Consider the following 20,681-nt stretch of genomic DNA (forward strand, 5'->3'; position numbering starts at 1 on the left):
GGAAGCAGGCAGCTGTTAGCTATGTGGAGAGAGTCTAGCAACAAATTTACAAGCGACCTCAGCCACAGAAGCGGTCAACTACGTAAGTTAGTTATTGCTGGTCGCATAGTCCACGGCGACTAATGAAGCAGCTGCCGCCCAACATCAACGGGTAAATGTTGAAGCACTAGAATTTCTTACACCCTGGAGGGCCTAAGACGGAAAACAGTGGTAGTCTGGCTCAGGCAGTCTGGAGAAAGCCAGCGCTCAAACTCTTAGACGCCCTTGTAGCAGGAGAAAGCCAGTAGACCTTACTATATGTACGTGTACAACAATTTAACACTCTTCTCAGTGTAAGACAGGACTGCTGGTATTGTCACCATATATAAACAGCTTAGCAAGTATGCAGGGGTACTCATAGATCATTCGGTGATGATGCTGCAATCTGCAGGAAAATAATATCGCTAGGTGATGGCACGGATATCAGAATGAGCTATTAATATTTCCACTTAGTGTACTGAACAGAACCACTCCTTAAATGTAAACAAAAGCTACATAATTCTCTTAAAAAAGAGCGAATCCGACTCCAGATTACAACAAAAGGTATTCTTATCACTCGTCAGTACGGAATAAACGAACACATTATGTCACTAATAATGGTGGCGAGTGGCAGAATTAGATTTGTTGAGAGGACTGTGGAAAAGTGCAATAACTTTGTTAAGTAAGCTGCATAAAGTACTCTAATTCGTCCTGTTATAGCCAATTTCTCCAGTGTTTGGGGTCAGGTTGGCTTGAAAGGAGAATTCAAAGACGCTATTGATCGAGAGTTTAGTAGATATGTTCACATCATTTAAATGGGAGCCGGCCGGAGTGGCCGAGCGGTTAAAGCCGCTACAGTCTGGAACCGCACGACCGCTACGGTCGCAGGTTCGAATCCTGCCTCGGGCATGGATGTGTGTGATGTCCTTAGGTTAGTTAGGTTTAAGTAGTTCTAAGTTCTAGGGGACTTACGACCACAGCAGTTGAGTCCCATAGTGCTCAGAGCCATTTAAACCATTTTTTAAATGGGAATCTCTGGGAAACAGATGATGTTGTACAAATGGTTCAAATGGCTCTGAGCACTATGGGACTTAACATCTGGGATCGTCAGTCCCCTAGAACTTAGAACTACTTAAACCTAACTAAGGACATCACATACATCCATGCCCGAGCAGGATTCGAACCTGCGATCGTAGCAGTTGCGCGGTTCCGGACTGAATGATGTTGTACACGCGGAACTGTGTTGAAACGTAAGTTGTGCAACAATTCTGCTACCGTCATTATATATCGCGCGTGGGAGAACGTTGAAAGAAAGATTAGCACGGGTATAGAGCAATGCAGTCAGCGATTTTTCCTCGTTTCATACGAGAACGGGATAAGTGTGCTCAAGTACCCGCTGCCATGCACTGTGCAACGGCTTATGGAATGGACGTATATTATAAATGCAGAGTGATTGGTGCCCTGTTACGGGGAATTAGGAAACCTCATGCTCTCATATCCGGCAGCTGTTAGCCGCCTACCCCCTCTACAAGAAACAAAATCTTCACAGTTCTATCATGCCCCACCAAAGATACAGACGCAGCAGTTCACTTTCAGGTTGAAGGAAGGTAATAAATGTAAAGTGACTACTGTGGTCATGGTCATGGCCATCAGAAATCGTCAGTTATCAAGTTTGTTTCTTCAGAGATACTATTGAAGCTCACATCTACGCCAACAACGTTAACACTAAGAAAGGAGATGTAAAAATAAATGTAAAGTGTGTTACGATGCCTTTCACACCAACGTGAAGAAAACAAAAGCAGCAGAGTCCTCAGCCTGCTCAGCTAACACGCTTTTGATAGCGGCTGCTACTGGTGCCAGCGAAACGCAAGGAAAACTAATCAGTGCCCATTGTTTAAAATGCTAAAATTTCTTCTTATTATTGTATCAATGTAAGACATTTCTCCCCCTTCTGCAGTATTTTGTATTTATTATAAGGAGCGATCAAAAAGTTTCTGTTCGATGGCGGTGCTGCAGCATATATGCTTCGTAGCGCGCTTCCGGTAGGAGTATATAAGCACCGACATGTAGGCAAGGGAGCAGTGTGCCATTCGTGTCTTTTCTACGTGCACGCGATACATGCTGAAACGTGAACTATGGTGACGTTATTATCAAATGCGTCTTTACAGGACTAGCGTTCTATTATTCTTTTCTTTTCTTGTCTGCCTAAGGATAAACACCGGTAGACATCCATCGGAGAAGGACAAACGCCGGTAGACATCCATCGGAGAATGAAGAATGTGTGTGAGGCGGCATGGGTGTCGAAAACCACCGTCGTGGAATTGTGCGCCAAGTTCCACGCTGCTTCCTAACAACCCACATCCCCATATCGCAGACGTCGTAATGCAGATGTTACGCCCACTCATGTGGGAGGCTCTGGAGCACCCGCCTTATACTCCTGACCTCTCCGTATGTGGTCCCTTAAAAAAGGTATCGAAGGGTCAAAGATTTGTGTCGGGCGAGGATGTGCAGCAGGCAGTTACGGGCTTTTCAGGCATCAGGGGACAGTGTTTTACCGAACAGGTATTTTCAACCCAGTGCTTTGGTGGGATGCCTGCCTCAATGCCTACGGGGATTTTGTCCGATTGGCGTACTGATTCTGGACTGTATGACCTTCGAACGGATCTTTTTGATCGGTCTTATATAACACTTTTAATTCCTCGATAGTTAAAATGTGTAAGTAGGCTGTTTAGGTTTTCTTATTGGTAATGCCACGTAGCGCTCTGTATGAAAATTACTGGCTGTGCTGTGTGCAGTCTGTAGCTAGTTTGCATTGTTGTCTGCCATTGTAGTGTTGGGCAGCTGGATGTGAACAGCGAGTAGCGTTGCGCAGTTGGAGGTGAGCCGCCAGCAGTGGTGGATGTGGGGACAGAGATGGCGGAGTTTTGAAATTTGTAATACTGGATATTATGAACTGCTATGTATATTATGATTTTTCAACACTATTAAGGTAAATATATTGTTTGTTCTCTATCAAAATCTTTCATTTGCTAACTATGCCTATCAGTAGTTAGTGCCTTCCGTAGTTTGAATCTTTTACTTAGCTGGCAGTAGTGGCGCTCGCTGTATTGCAGTAGTTCGAGTAACCAAGATTTTTGTGAGGTAAGCGATTTGTGAAACGCATAGGTTAATGTTAGTCAGGGCCATTCTTTTGTAGGGATTTCTGAAAGTCAGATTGCGTTGCGCTAAAATATTGTGTGTCAGTTTAAGCACAGTCTTGTATAATTTTTAAAAGGGGATGTTTCAAATGTTCGTACCTTTTGCTGTGCAAGCAATATACTTATGCTGCAACCTTTACTGACTGAGACTGGACTCTATATATCTATATCACTATAAATTATAAAAATATATGTATGTATCTATGCATTTCACACCTCCTCCTAAACCATTTGGATCGATTTCTACCAAAGTTGGTACACATATAATTTACTATCTGGAAAGAAGCACTTTGTAAGAACCACCTACACTCCATATATGTGGGGATGAAAATGGGGTGACATAGAAGCAAAGCTCAGGAATGTCTGGGGAAATTTCAGTCTAATTTGATATATAATGACTCATTCTTTATATAAAAGTACTGTTGGAACAAGGTATCCCTATATCCCTAGGGATGGGGATGAAGACGAACTAGGAGTGATATGCAAAAATATTCTGAAACGAGTTGTTGCTATTTCTTTCCTGTATTTAGGTGACAGTTCAAAAATCTGAAATGCCATTTGTCTTCCTGCAAACATTCACAAAGTTTACTACCTGATGTTTTCTGCACAGTCGTAACTGCGCCACTAACTGCGCTATGCCTGTCAGTACATACTAACAGTTTTGAGTCCGCACTTCCACGCTTCAATACCTGCCTGACCCGCTGTTCAGGGGAGGATAAGTATTAATGGCCTGATGTTGCCACATGTGCTTGGAGGTACTACCCAACCTAAAAACATACTACTCGAAATAGCTATAATTATTGGTCTTCAAATGAAGTAAATATTGATGTAATGTTGTTCAGTACACTGCCCTCAGTCACCAATAAAAATAGCAGCACTTATACGCCTAATACCCAGTATGTATGTGCAATATATGTGGCATACGTGTAGGCAGCCAAAGCTGTGGGTAAAAAGATAGAATATTATAAAAATGAATGTACGTTCCACATCCTCATGTCAACCACTGGATCGACTTCAACTAAACTTGGTACACCTGCCACTTAGTACCTGGAAAGACACACTGTGGTGATAAGGACCACCTACTTCGCATACGGCTGGGGTTGGAGGCGAGTGGGAGACGTCATAGAAGTATAACACAGCAACGTCTGGCGACATTTTAACCAAATTTTGTGAATATGTGACTCGTTACATGTATTATCTGCATAAAAATACTGTGAGGGTAATATACCAATATCAGCCATAAAGGTAGGGGAGGGAAGAGGTGACGTGAAAAACGTATTCTATAACAACCGATATCAGTGTCGAATACACATTATTTGGGGTCGCTAGGGTCATTGGTGACAGTCCTGGTGACGTTTCACCCCTAGGGGAGGGAAGGGGTGGGGTTGGGAGCAAAGACAAGGACATACCAGCATATCTCTGTAGCATGTGAAGCAATCTTTACCAAAGTTGGTAGAGACACGTATCACGTGCTGTCTCGAATATATATATATATATCGTGACAGTAACATATCCCTATGAGTGAAGGTGCGGTGAGATCGGCTTACGTAAAAGCATAACACAGGAACTCCTGGAACAATTTTAACCAAATTGGATACACGCCCCTCTCATTGTTTTTTATACAAACGCTATGGAAATAAAATACACAGACTACCGCTATGAGAGGGGTTGACTCTGAGAAGGTATGACATATAGAAACGTGCAAAAACAATCTATTCGTGTTAATTTCCTGTAATTAGTTCAAAAAATGGTTCAAATGGCTCTGAGCACTATGGGACTTAACAGCTATGGTCATCAGTCCCCTAGAACTTAGAACTACTTAAACCTAACTAACCTAAGGACATCACACAACACCCAATCATCATGAGACAGAGAAAATCCCTGACCCCGCCGGGAATAGAACCCGGGAACCCGGGCGTGTGTAATTAGTGACTTGGAATACTTTGAAAGTATGAAACGCAATCTGTTTTTCATATAGTTCATGTTGTTCAGTGCACCAACCATGTCATAAGAATGAACACTACTGCATGCCAATAATTTTGTCAGCATGTTTCAGGCCGAATATCATGCCACATGGCTGCATATCTCAGATACATTTAATGTCCTCTCTGGAGTCGCATGGTATAGAACAGCGGAGAACCAGACAGGTGTCAGCATGAAATACGTGCACATGCGGGAGCAGCCGCGGGTAAGAATCTAATATTATGACCTAAAAGTGTTTAATCCAGAACTCTAGGTCACATACGAAAAGTCTAGGATTTTGAAATTCCAGGTTTTGAACAACATCAACAACTGGTAAATCATTAGTGCAAGAGGTTTAACACTTATTGCAACTGGTTTGAAATTAAACATCTCACATGGAGTGAGAGAGAGAAATTAAACTGTAATTTTCATTGCAGAACCATCGCATTGCCGCATGCACTATGTTAGCGTACTGAACGATGCTGGCTCAGAAGTAATGTAGAGTTTCAGGAATTTCCTGGTGCTAGCTTGTTACTGTGACTCTCGCAGTAAGAAAGCCAGCTCTCCACATGAATTTGCCTTATAGTGGAAGAGTTCACAGCTAGCGGCAGTCTTGTTCTTTCCACAGCGAAATTTCATCGCAGCTAACGAAGCTACACCTTTATGTATCACAAACGGTCATCGGGTAACGACGAACACTCGCACTTTGCATACATCAAAGGCACAGGATGTTAACGTATGCGTGTATCGGTGTAAGAAAAAAGAATAAACACTTTATTAATTTTCCATATTTTTGACCTGCATCAGGGACACTATTTCTACTAACGATACTTTACTCGCCGAGAAAACTTCGAGAATCGTACATGATTGCTATATTGACAGAGACGTGGTAGGATGAATTACTTTCGACTTACACAGCTACAATCCCACTTAAGCAATATTTGTCTAAATGTTCAATGATATAGCTACACGTGTCGTTTCCCATTGTAAGTGCTTTTCTATGGTACGCAACAGCTTTATGAGTGTGTCAAATCCGAAGGCATGGAAAGTATCTTCGTCGTAGATTTTCGTCATTCGAATATTCAAGGTCTCCATTCGAGTATTTCACGTCCAGGAAGATCTTTAACGAGGTAATTTCACACATATCGGAGGTAATGGGGCAGTGTGGTAACCTGTTAAAAATAAAATTTCTCTTGCTCGTAAATACGTAGAGTGCACGAAGGGTGGATAAGACGAATGGGAAAAATACGGTTTGATACGCTAAGCTACTTTATGTGTCTTAAAAACAGAATGAGGCAATTACATCTATCGATAATAATGTACCCAATAATACTAGTTAAAATGATTTACTTGTGCAAAATGTTAAAACTGTAAGTTGTATGAGTTGGCAGTATCATTGCCCTTGTTTTTCTGTCCAGGTTCATTTTGAGTTTGCCTCATTTGATCTAACATTATTAATATGAAGGTCTCACATTCTTATGCACTGTTCTGAAAACCACTCACTGTACTGATTTTTTGGTCAGTGCCGTTTGTATTTATTCTGTGCAATAATCTTGGGGTGTACATTTCAAATACCACTCTTTTGAGAATATGACGTACTTTGGTCCCGCTACACCTCGGCTAACCCACATAACTTTGTTAGACTTTTTCACTTGAATTGCGTAGTGCTCCATTCTAAGATGGTCATGTCATTTTGATTTGTGCATGTTGACGATGTGCTCATCAGAGAGAGAGCAAGTTATGATACTGTTAAAACAATCTTTGGTCTTGTTGTGGCACAGTCCTTGCCTCTGCGCAGTCTGACAGATTATTAGCTGAAGTGTGAGGGGTGATGGACGTATTCAGTAGTGCTGTGTTCACTTGTGATTGTATCTGTTAGATGAAGAAAGATTTATTGTAAAGGACACAAAGGATTAATAAGATGTATATACTGGAAAGCGAAGAGTATATAACTTGTGAATGATGCTATTATTTTTGAAGAGAAGATGTTTGAGGTAAGACTGCAGCACTGTGCAGCTAGTTTATAGAATAATTATTGTCAGCTAGTTAACTTGCTCAGAGCAGGAAGAAAAACCACTCCACTTCCCTATGCCATGCAGTCAACTGATAGAAGTTCTCTGTTAACATTGTAGCCTTTCCAAAGCATTGTTTACTCTGTTAAGCATAGTATTGTTCAGAGCAATGTCATGTGAAGATCACGCGAAATTTTAAAAAATGGTTCAAATGGGTCTGAGCACTATGGGACTTAACATATATGGTCATCAGTCCCCTAGAACTTAGAACTACTTAAACCTAAGTAACCTAAGGACAGCACACAACACCCAGTCATCACGAGGCAGAGAAAATCCCTGACCCCGCCGGGAATCGAACCGGGGAACCCGGGCGCGGGAAGCGAGAACGCTACCCGCACGACCCGCGAAATTTTATTCTCTCATTTTGAACACATACTTCAGTCTAAAATCGTTGTCTTGGAAAATAATTTTATAGGAATAGTTACTCTCCCCATCCCACTGTTTAAAAGAATGTTTACTATTACGCATTACGACACTGGTCATGTGGTATGCAATAGTTTCAATACAGTTTGGAAATTTGATTTAAAAATAGAAATCTAGCTTAGCCGCTGTCTGCTTGCTGTCGTGCTTTCGAGAAATATGCAAGAAGACGCGAGGTAAGTGGAAATTTTGATTAGGCCCAGATAATTGTTTTACTTGAGTTGTGCATTTAATATAACGACAAATTGTATTCAGACTAGTTACATTTCAGTTCAAATTAGGTTCTGTTTAGTCAAAGGTTAGCATATGAGTTTAAGATGGGTGCATAGTTTTGTGGGTGCATAGTTTGGCAATACGTAGACTTTTTATAGAGTGGGAGGTAAATTTGGGCTAAATTTCGTACAGAAACATATAGTGGGGACGTTACGCCATCACCACAAACGACGAAGCAGGGGTTAGCGCACGGCACCAGGCGTTTCAAACTTATAAGGACTGCGTAAATTTGTTAGTAGTGTTGGGCCAGACTTACGTCGTTGTTTTCATTGGACTTCGACAGCATTATAGGTTTTCCATTGCCGCTTTAAAGCAACCTTTCAATGTTCGAACGACGAAACATTTGATCGCAAGGTCATAGGTCAACCGATTCCTCCACAGGAAAACACGTCTGATATATTCTATACGACACTGGTGACGGCATGTGCGTCACACAGGAATATGTTGTCGACCCACCTAACTTGTACAATTGGCGAATTGGTAAAAAGATTCTTCTACCTTGCCCGATTTAGGTTTTCTTGTGGATGTGTTAATCACTGCCAAAAAAGTGATGAAAACATAAGGGTTTGTCACATAAACTGAAAATAAAAAATTAAACTTTTCACTTGAGGGAAGACTTGAACCAAGGACCTCTCATACCGGAGGTGCTCACGCTAACCACGGGACCACAGCGCTCCTACGCTCATAGTACCCTTGATGTTGCCTATCTTGCGCATGGGCTACTCAGTTTGTATATTTGTCTTATTTATTTCATAGTTCCACACAACTGCTTCCTGTTTTGTCGATTGATCTGCGTTCAGCTTTTCAAGGCCTATCCACTGCGCCAACTTATAACTAAATCTGAGGGGGGTGCGATGGGGAGGTTCCCTTTTCAGGTATCATCTAATAATGTGTGTATCAATTTTTGGTGGCCTCAGTATATGTATTTTAGCGTTAATTATGAGCGACAGTTGATGTGACATGTACAGGCTACTAGCAAAAGATATAATATAAGAGAAAATTAAGCTGAAGGGTCAGGGAACGCGAATATGATATTGAAAGCATCACTTACCAATGAACTCATTGCGGATTCGAATGCGGTCCTTCAGTTGTGGAGTGGAGATGAGCAGACAGTTGATGAAGGCGACCAGTGCTGTCTGGTAGTCGATAGCTGTAGCATTCTGCAGCTCGGACACGATCACCTTGAGCCGGTAGCGCTCGCCTTTCAGCTCCTGTGGACAAAGCGCACACCAGTTCAGACGCTGGCTCCTGATAACTGCGACAGTCAAGTGCCCCCGTAGCTCTTGCCCCGCTTGACTCCACCTCGCAGAATTGTTTCCAGGAAGCTATCTTAAATCGTGACTGTCTACTTGCGCTCTGGCACCTGTCCACCTCGAGGACAGCGGAGAGTATTTTTGCATGTGTGTGTTGTTTAACCGGTCCCGCTGTCTCGCGAGACTTCGAGGCGGAGTTGCACGTATGAGGTACGTCTACTCCTTGGCTAATAATAGAGTACGTCTCAGTACTGTCTTACTGAGGCAATCAATACTTGTACGAAGTATATTGCCAACGCAAGTACATTTAAACCATCTTTTAAGACTGTGAATGGAAGAAATGGTAGAAACCGACCTCTGGGTAGATCAGTTTGAGTTCAGCAGAAATGTACGAAGACACGTGGCAACACTTAACGCTACGATTTATGTTAGAAGATACGTTAAAGAAAGACAGACCTACGCTAATATCATTAGTAGATTCAAAGAAAGCTTTTGACGATGTTGACTGGAACACACTATTTGAAATTGTGAAGGAAGTAGAGATAAAATACATGGAGCGAAGGGTGTATACAAATTGAACAGAAACCCGACAGCAGTTATGAGTCGAAGGACATGAGTGAGAAGCAATAGTCGAGAAAGGTGTGACACACAGTTCTAGTCTACCTTCGACGTTATTTAATCTCTACATTGGAGAAGCAGTAAAGGATCCAAAGGAGAAATTTGGAAAGGGAATTAAAGTTCAGGAAGAAGAAATAAAAAATGTAACATTTGCTGATGACACGGCAATTCTGTCAATGACGGCAAAAAACTTGGAAGAGTAGTTGAATAGTATGGACTGCTTCTTGAAAAGAGGTTATATGTTACAACAAAAGCGTAGCTGAGGGAATTAGATTAGGAAACAAGAAACTAAAAGTACTAGACGAGTTTTACTGTTTGGGCAGCAAAATAAATGATAATGGCCGAAGTAGAGAGGATATGAAATGTAAACTAGCAAGAAAGCATTTCTGAAAAAGAGGCATTTGTGAACATATAGTACACTTTTAAAACTTAGGAAATCTTTTCTGAAAGTGCCAACACCGGTTCCCGTCAGATCACCGAAGTTAAGCGCTGTCGGGCTCGACTGATACTTTGATGGGTGCCCGTGAGGTCTGCCGAGAACTGTTGACAAGGAGGGTGCACTCTGCCCTTGTGAGGCAAACTGAGGAACTGCTTGACTGAGAAGTAGCGGATCGGATCACTAAAGTTGACAACGGCCGGGAGAGCGGTGTGCTGATCACATGCCCCTTCCATATCCACATCCAATGACATCTATGGGCTGAAGATGACACGGCGGTCGGTCGGTACCGTGGGCCTTCAAGGCCTGTTCGCACTGAGTTTTCTGAAGGTATTTGTGTGGAGTGTAGCCTTGTATGGAAGCGAAACGTGGACGATGAGCAGTTCAGACAATAATTGAGTGTAAGATTTTGAAATGTGGCCCTAAAAAAAAAAGGATGCTAAGGATTGGATCGTTAGATCGAGCAACTCGTGAGGAGGTTCTGAAACGATTTGGAGGAAAAAGAAATTTGTAGTATATTTGACTAACAGGAGGTTTTGAGGCATCAAGGAATGGTCAAATTGGTAAGGGAGGGAAGTGTGCAGAGGAAGAATTTTAGAGGGAGACAAAAGCACGTATACAGTCAGCACGTTCAAACGGATGAAGGTTGCAGTAGTCGTTCAGAGACGAGGAATGAAGATTACAGTTTAGCGTCCCGTCTACTGCGCTTTCATTAGAGGCGGAGCACAAACGCGGAATACTAACTGATGGGAAGGGAAATCGGCCGTATCCCTTTCACAGAAAGCATCGCAGTATTTAATGCGAAGGACAATCAAACAGTTTAGAATCAAAGATGGTAAAATAGTCTATATCAAAATTAAGAGAAAGTCCAAATCCACAATAGCTGTTTTCGCGTTTACGCTGTATGACGACCGGTTTCATACCCTGGAGCTATATCTTCAGGTCATATCTGCATACAGAATAAAACTACGTAAGTAAAAGCACTAGTAGTCGACATAACCTACCCAACAAAATAGACAGTAAAGCGATGTGCTCACAAAACTAATACTTCATTTTTCACGAATTTCAAGGTACAAGTTCGCGTAAAAACATGTCATTCCTCGGTAAAACCTCGGACGGAATGGCAGATGGGCATCCGCGAACCATGCACGATGACTAAAACATCTCTGAAACAATGTCAAAAGACGATCTCGGACAGCCCATAACAATTCAAGTACGACAGCATAAAACCAATGACCACAAAACATTGCAGAATGGACGTAATGTAAATTAAAACACATCTCGCGGTGTCGGTAGAGTATAAAACAGAAGAAACCTACCATCGTCAAAATCCGCGGGAGAAACGAAGAATTAAGACACACAATCGTTGTATTGGGTTGTTATTTAACACGGAGATCCATTTTGTTGTTGTAATTCGGTTTCTACCGCTAGATGTCGCGGTCTTCAACCCACGACAGGGTGGCGCGTGCTTGGCTTCACAGTATTTAGTGTGTGGATAGCGCCGTAAGGAGTAGCTCTATTTGACGGATGCTAATATATTTTAGTATGTTGCCGACTCCCAACGATTGTGTGTCTTTTAATTCTTAGTTTCTCCCACGGATTTTGACGATAGTAGGTTTCTTCTCTTTTGTACTCTACCGACAGCGCGAGCTGTGTTTTAATTTACATTACGTTCATTCTGCAAAGTTTTGTGCTCATAGGTTTTATCCAATCATACCTGGAATGTCATGGGCTGTCCGAGCTCGTCTTTTGACTTTGTTTTTGAGATGTTTTAGTGATCATGCATGGTTCGCGGATGCCTATCTGCCGTTTCTACCAAGGCTTTACCAAGGAGTGACATGTTTTTACGCGCACTTGTACCTTGAAATGGTTCAAATGGCTATGAGCACATCTGAGGTCATCAGTCCCCTAGAACTTTGAACTACTTAAACCTAGCTAACCTAAGGACACCACACACATCTATGCCCGAGGCAGGATTCGAACCTGCAACCGTAGCGGTCGCACGGTTCCAGACAAGCACCCAGAACCGCTCGCCCACAGCGGCCGGCAATACCTTGAAATTCGTGGCAAATGAAGTATCAGTTTTGTGAGTACATCGCTTTACTGTCTACTTTGTTCAGTAGGTTATGTTGACTACTAATGCTTTTGCTTATGTAGTTTTGTTCTATATGCAGTACGACCTGAAACCGGTCGTCATACGGCGAAAAGACAAACAATTTCGGATTTATTCTTCTACTTAATTTTAATATAGACTATTTTACCGTCTCTCTTTTGTTTTCTTTTTTAGTTCTGGTTGCCGGACCTATGAGATTATTTGCATCCAGCTATTTGCTTGGAGCGATTTACAGAAATCACGGAAAACTTATTTCTGGATGGCCGGATGGGAAATTCATCCGTCGTCCTCCCATATGTGAGCTACCAGTGCTGACCACTGCAGAGATGAAGAGGGTTGACAGGAGAGACTAGCGTGCAGAGCTGCATCACACACGAGTCTTCGGAATGAACATCAGAATAACGACAACAACAACATAAAAATGTTAAATGTCTGCCCCTCACCTACAGTTTAAGTTAGGCTGATGAAAAGAAATCAGGTGAGTTGCGCCATTCTGAAGGACACCAAGCCTGTAAAAATTCGAAAACATCTTTCTTGAAGTCTACGTACTTCGTGGGCAGTATGTACTTTCAGCGATGAACAGTTCATCTAAGCAAGGTGCTATCATTTCACATTTTCTACAAAACTTGTATCAGTTAGCTACCATTTTTTAAAGTCTGTTGCAATCAAACGCTACACGTGCCTTTGCACTGTTGCCGCAGTAGATACTGAGTCGCAGCGATCAGTTTAGGACGGAAGAAAATAAAGGAACGGTTTTGAACGGTCAGAAGACTGGCGTGAAAAATACTTAAAGTAAATAAAATCCGAACTGCTCGTGATGAAATAGTGGTGAAAAAAGAATGATCCGGTTTTTTTTCCATCTGACCAGTTGCGACTTACTTCTTTCGTTATAGCTTGACACGTATGTCGCTCTTTCACAAATGTAGCATTTCGCATAGGTATTTGTTTCACTTTAGAAGAGAGCAGGAGATACAGAGCTGCCTTAAAAACACACCACTTCCCAATGTCTGAGGGCGATATATAATTAGCTACTGTAATATGACACTGCATGACCAATTACGTTTCTCTAATTGTCGATTTCTCCGCCGTTCCTTTAGCCATCCCACGACTTGTCCTGACTCTTCCATCTCACGGCCTTTGTTTTACTCTTTTGAAGTTTCTGTTAATGAGCTACATTTTTCAGCTAACAGTCAATTCTGTTTCTACATCCTACTCTGAACGATCTGCAGTGGTACTACAGGCAAATAAGGCACAGAGGATCTCCAATTCATTCGCATAACAAAAATAATGTTTATTGATTTCGTATGCCATATTTATAATGAATTAAACTTTAGGAGAGAAAATATATTTGTCTGTCAGCATAAAGTGAGATAGAGATGTTATCTATGAGTTTATAGTGCCGAAACCCCCATAAACTCAAGAGAAATAGTTACCACATCGAAATGTGTACCAGCAAATCCGGCTTTCAAGCTTTACTACACTTTATGGACTACCACTCTGAGTTTTTCGTGCTTCCAGTAACAAACAAGGCTAATTTCTTCCGAGGAGATTTTTGGTCCAGAAACAGTCGAGATAAAAATGAGAGTGCTACTACTAATTACTGCCAAGCTGGTTTCATTTAAATTCTTGACCCCAGGGCCAGCCACTTCATTTGCGGAGTCCTCGACACCAGACTGTTTCAGGACGTTTACTACTGTCTTCATTTTCCCGACCATGAACATGGAAGCAGCAAAAATTACGAACAGTGACGCATAAATTGTACCGAGCGGCCTATGGCGCTGCAGTCATGGACTGTGCGGCTGGTCCCGGCGGAGGTTCGAGTCCTCCCTCGGGCATGGGTGTGTGTGTTTCTCCTTAGGATAATTTAGGTTCAGTAGTGTGTAAGCTTAGGGACTGATGACCTTAGCAGTTAAGTCCCATAAGATTTCACACACATTTGAACACACAAATTGTAGGGACATACGACTTTGGAGCTCAAAATTCCGTAGTTTTTTGGCAGTTTGAAGTGAGGTAAAGCGCTGCAGTGAAGGGGGGTGTCGTTGTCACTAGCTGCTGCTCCGAGGTAAGTATGAAGGAGCTTTCTCATATGTGGTAGGAACAGGCGTTGATTGTGCACCGTGCATCCCACCCATGCTACATTGATCTTCCAGTTCCTCTAAACGTGGTTGGTTGTTGGCTTTTCAGACATAATTCCTGTGCAGCTGTTTCGTGCATATGTCCATACGAACTCTTGAATGTCTGATTTGGCCGTTCCCAAAGCTGAAATGAAGCTCTGCAAGTTGGTTTATCATTTATTTCGAATATACGCGAAGCAACGGGTTTTATTGCATGTTCTACATCTACATCTACATCTACATCCATACTCCGCAAGCCACCTGACGGTGTGTGGCGAAGGGTACTTGTGTACCTCTATGGGTTCTCCCTTCTATTCCAGTCTCGTATTGTTATTGGTTTATGGGAACTCACTCGGTTCCATTTACTCATTGTCGACTTTTATACCAGGATTGGATAAGAAGTTTATCGCCCTCACACCCTTGCTACCACAATACGGAACATTGTTCGGTGGGGCTAGGCGCTGAATCATCAGCGTTTCCACATTTACTCCATAGATCTCCAAAGAGTGGCGGCAGTCTGAGTTTAGGATTTAACGGCCGTTCTTTGATTAACACACGAAAGACCTGTGTGATTTTCATCAGAACGGAACACTCGTTCAAGTGGAGGGCGATTAGTAAGGGAATCCATACCAACGTCGCCTCTTGAAGACAGCATCTGTCATTCCTCTAAAGTAATTTACGGGAGACCTGTATCAAAACGACGCCCTCTGCAACTGAATGGAACCTAATGCCAACGCTGGGAATATGTTACACTGTTGAAATTTCATTCCGTTAATAAATCAGTGATGCACACTCGTTTTTTTTGAACGTGGCATTTGCACAAAACTGTCGAAAAATTAAGTACATAACCGTTAACATTTATTGTTAGTATCTGTTTTTCGAGTATGAAATTCAGATTCAATTCAATTTTCTTATAACGAGGCCACAAAATTTCATCTTGTCTGTTGGCACGTTTTGCCATAATTTGTTCTCAATCATATTCAGTCATATTACAAAATGTGCGTCTTTTAATGTACTCGTGGGTCCCCGTCTTACAAAATATTTTACAACTTGAGATTTAATTGAGTAATTATAATTTCCAATATTAACTTCAAAAAAGAGTTCAGTACGAAACAAGAGTCAAAACACCAATTGGTTATAGTTCGGTTATTGGAGTATTCTGTCTTTCGATCGTTAAACTGCAGTTATTTTTCTTAAAGTTTCCAATTGTAAGTACGAAGATCACAAAACTAACTGCACTGAAGCAACCAGAGCAGTTGACAGTATGCCCATAAAAATTTCCATGCTAGAAATCTTGAAACAAAAGTGCTTGTTTCTGCACTCCACTACCCGTGAGACCTATCACAATTGAGTGATATCTGAATACCATTGAACCAAGCGCCATACATGGTCTTTCAATTTAATCTCTATTGCAGGTAAACTAAATGTGTGAAGTATTTATCTTACAACCCGCATTCTATCAGTTTTACTCTTCAACTCTACTCCAGTTCAAATAAAAAGAATATGAGTCCTTAAATTAGTTGTAAACACAAAAGTATAAATAAAACAGGTTAAATGCCACATTTATTGACTTCCAGGAAGCTTTCGATGTTGGTCTCCATACTCGCCTGGTAAAGGAAGTACGATTTTACGTAACAGCAGAACAGATATACGATGGGACTGAAGATTTATTGACAACCAGAACTCAGTCGATCATTCTGAATTGGTATATATAGCTAAAAGCGAAATTAACGTACGTTGCGCCTTAGGGTTGTATGACAGGACCGTTACTGTTCACCACATGTATTGACCACGTGGCTCTTCGAAGTTCTTCACAGACGATGCTGCTTTGTTCAAGGGAGGGAGTGGGGGCTAATGTTGTTAGGAAATTGTCACTAATGAAAAAGACTAGCAAACTATCATTGTCTGATGCAAAGACTGACAACTGACCCTAAATATAATTTAATGAAATGCAATGCTCGTTAACTAGTCTTAATGCCCCGGTATTGTTTGATTTCACTAGCAAAGGTGATACACTGTAATCAGCCGTAATCGATAAAATTTCTATCCGGAACGATTTAAAATGGAGCAAATACGAAAAACTTGAAATGGGAAATGTATATTCCAAGCAGACTTTTCAGAATAATGCTAGGCAATGTAAAGAAGACCACAAAAAAAACCTCTTTCGACTACTCCTTGACTACTTTTAGTCTGCCTGAGATCCTTACCCGGAATTCACGGAAGAAATGGAGAAGTTTAGCAGCACAACTGCAGGGTATGTCACATATTTGCTCAACGAGTGAGCGTCATAAAAACGTAAGTAGGAGACACTACAAGAAAGTTACTTTCCTCAAACACACAGATAGCGTAATGACTTCAACGATAAAAGTAGAGAAATATTTCTTCTCGCATGCCATGCGCGAATGGGATGGAAAGATATATAATGATTCTGCTACATTAAGCTCTCTCCACTACACGGTAACCTGCAGGAAGAAATATAGATGAACGTGAGAAACACTATACAACGAACGTTTACGGTGTACATTCGTTAATCATTTTCTGTATTCTTTGATGAAAATATTATAATAGGTAGCTCACTGTACAGGAACACGTTAGCTTACCCTTCTCGAACTAAATTCAGTATGAGGTTTAAACAAGATCGTAGAGGTTAACGGTACTGGTAAAAAGGCTCTCAACTTCATGGTACAGTTTTTCCGGGAGTTTCTTTGTACATAGAAAACAGAAAATTTTGCATATAGAGGAAGGCGAAATACTCTGACGTCAAGAATGATGTACACTCTAAGACAAAAGAAAGACGCACTACGAAGGAATTCAGGGAAAGAGCTACACAAACTGGGCAAGTCGGTAATGCATTGACTGAAGGAAGGGTTTGGCAAGTGCTGGACAAGCAGAAGAAACACTCGCCTGGGCGTACCCAGACACGTCTTCACTGGTCATCAGGGTTAAATTCGAAGCGGGACTCATCACGGAAGACAATTCTTCTCCAGTCAATGAGATTCCAGGCCGAAGACGTGTCTGGAGACGTCCTGGACGGCGGTTGGTTATCTAACTGACCGTCGCCCGCCATACAGCGCGACAATCAGGAGTGTTGGTCTGGAGTGCCATTTCCTTTCGGTTGTCGTCCGTGGCTTCCCTACAGTACAATGGTACGTCGACGATATTCTGCGTCCCGTTTTGTTGCCTTTCGTGGCAAGCCATCCTGGGATTACATTTCAGCAGGATAATGCCCGCCCGCACACGGCGAAAGTTGCTGCTGCTCGTCTTTGTGCTTGCCAAACCCTTCACTGGCCAGCAAGGTCGCCTGATCTCACCCCAATTGAGAACGTATGAAACATTGTGGGCAGCGTCCTCGAATAATTTCGGGATTCTGACGAGCCAACGGGCCATTTAGACAGAATCTGGCACAATATCACTCAGGATGACGTACAACAACTCTGTCAATCAATGCGAAGCCGAATAACACCTTGCAGAAGGATCAGAGGTGGACCAACGCGTTATTGAGTTGTTCAAAAAATGTACAATTGTGTGTGAAATCTTATGGGACTTAACTGCTAAGGTCATAAGTCCCTAAGCTTACACACTACTTAACCTAAATTAACCTAAGGACAAACACACACACACCCATGCGCGAGGGAGGACTCGAACCTCCGCTGGGACCAGCCGCACAGTCCATGACCGCAGCGCCTCAGACCGCTCGGCTAATCCCGCGCGGCTGAGTTGTTCAATTTGTGAAGCTCATTGTCTTGAATAAATCGTTCAATTATTATGATATGAACCATTTTTTTTCATAAACCATAGTTATAAAATACTGACACGAATTATTTATAGAAGAACAGAAAAAGTGTGGCAGATGCAGACCTTGGAGAAGATCAGGTCGTGTTCCGGAAAAACCTAGGTACACGCTAGTCAGTACTAACCCTACGATTAATCTTATAAGATAGACTAAAGAAAGACGAACTTAAGTTTACAGCTTCTGCAAATTTAGAGAAACACTTTTGACAACACCAACTGAAACATTCTTTGACATTCAGAGGGTAGCAGGGACAAAATACAGTGAGCGATAGGCTGTCTACAGCTTGTACAGAAATCATACTGCGGTTAGAGGAGTAGAAGGGTATGAAAATAATTAAGGAGGGGAGTGGCCCAGACTTGTAGCCTCTTCGCTGAGTTATTAATTCGGTACATAGAGCAAGCAGTAAAGAAACCGAGGAGCTATTTCGAAAACTAGAGATTTGCCAATGAGACCGTAATTCTTTCAGAGGTGGCAAAGTACTTGGAAGAGCAGTTGAACGGAAGAGATAGTCTTCTGAAAAGAGGTTAGAAGATGAGTATCGATAAGAGTAAAACAAGGATAGTAGAAAAGAATCGAAATAAATCGGGAGATGCTGAATAAATTAGAATAGGACGCTTTTGCTAAAGGTATTTGTCTGCAGTGTAGACTTGTCGGAGTGAAACTTGAACAATACACAGTTCAGACAAGAACCTTTTGAAATGTGGTGCAACAGAAGAATGATGGAGATTAAATGGATAGATCGGATAAACAATATAGACGTTCTCTTTACAAATGGGGAGAAAATAAATTTATGTCATAACTTGACTAAAAGATGGCAGCGGACACATTCTGAGACATCAAGGAATTGTCAGTATGGTTAAGGGGAGAAGTGTGGAGGGTAAATATTTGAGCTGGTGCCCACGCATTGACTATTAATAGCAACTTCAAATAACGTAGGTTGCAGTATTCATGTAGAGACGAAGGTCCTTTCAAGGACTAGACTAACGTTTAGAGCTGCACGAAACCAATTATCGAGCTGGAGGACTACTACAGCAAGAATAACGCAATAAATTAGTAACATTTTCTAAAACGGAATCTTCTAAAATAGTGTACAAGTTTCGAGATAAATTTGTTGTGTATAGGGAGTCGCATTTCCGGTTTACTTTTTGACGTATCATCACTCAGTACCTTCTAATGAAGGTAATGTGCTATAGAGACTGTCCACCAGGTCTACGTAATACTACGAAGGTAGTTGTGTCTGAAGAAACACATGGCGTGCCTCCCAACACGCAGCTGGGCGGCGCTCGTATTTACGGGCAGAGAGCGGTCACATTTGGTTTCCTTTTAACCTTTTTCAGCATTGTATGCGTCCCCGGCGCGGCTCGTTTATTTGCAGCAGTCCGCGTTTACGTTGTTCCGACAGGGCCACCGCTGCCGCAAAGTCGCGCAGGCTGTACTCGAGCGACTGGGTGCATCGCTGGAATATAAATGAGCGGAGCGGCATACGTGCCCGCGCCACAAGGTCGCCTTCCCGTGCGACGGCGAACGCTCGCCTGCCGCGGCCTCGCCGCCTTCAAAAATGTCTCACCGGCTCATTCCGTCGCTCATAATCAGGTTGCTGCAAACGTTTCCGTAGCAAATTACAGCAAATCTGTACACTGGTCAGCCAAAACATTGTAACCACTGCACTCGGCGACGTCGGATGTCTCCCGGTGGGGTTGCGGGCACGTGACGTGGTAACAAAAGTACGTAAGTAGAGCAGACAAGGACGGGGTATCACTCTGGCGAAGATATGGGCTGCGAGCGGGGAAATCTGTTGAGATAAGCGACTTAGACAAAGGGCAGGTTATATTATGTGGAGCCTGTGAAGGAGTATCTAGAAAATGGTGAAGCTGGTCGAACGTTCACATGCTACTGTCGTGAGCATTTACGAAAAGGGATAGGACAGTGAAACTAGCATTAGGCGCTAAATGGTTGGACGTCCACGAGTCTTCAGAGAACGTGGGGTTCGGAGGCTTGTCTGCTCTGTGAAGTAGGACAGATGGTGACCTGTGGCATCTCTGCCGAAAGAGCACAATGCTGGTGCACGCACAAGTGTTTCGGAGCACACGTTCATCGTACATTGTTGAACACGGAGCAGGCCACCCCTACGTGTTCACACGTTGACCCAACGACATCGTCAGTTAAGACTGCAGTGAGCACCGAGCACGGGGTCCCGGGTTCGATTCCCGGCGGGGTCAGGGATTTTCACCTGCCTCGAGATGACTGGGTGTTTGTGTTGTCCTCATCATTTCATCATCATCCAGGAAAGTGGCGAAATTGGACTGAGCAAAGATTGGGTAATTGTACGGGCGCTGATAACCACGCAGTTGAGCGCCCCACAAACCAAACATCATCATCGTCATGCAGTGAGCACGAGATTCGACCTTCGAT

The 20,681-nt window shown here is 42.5% G+C and overlaps 1 protein-coding gene across 1 annotated transcript in view; it reads right to left on the reverse strand.

Moving 5' to 3' along the window:
• LOC126183342 (uncharacterized) overlaps positions 1-20,681 on the reverse strand; it is a 907,422-nt gene that overhangs the window by 316,297 nt on the left and 570,444 nt on the right. Inside the window, exon 4 of the mRNA XM_049925224.1 lies at positions 8,994-9,153. Coding sequence (XP_049781181.1) covers positions 8,994-9,153 — 160 coding nt within the window. The remainder of the gene's footprint in view (positions 1-8,993; positions 9,154-20,681) is intronic.

This window comes from Schistocerca cancellata, chromosome 4 (assembly GCF_023864275.1).
Source record: "Schistocerca cancellata isolate TAMUIC-IGC-003103 chromosome 4, iqSchCanc2.1, whole genome shotgun sequence".
NCBI lineage: Eukaryota > Metazoa > Arthropoda > Insecta > Orthoptera > Acrididae > Schistocerca > Schistocerca cancellata.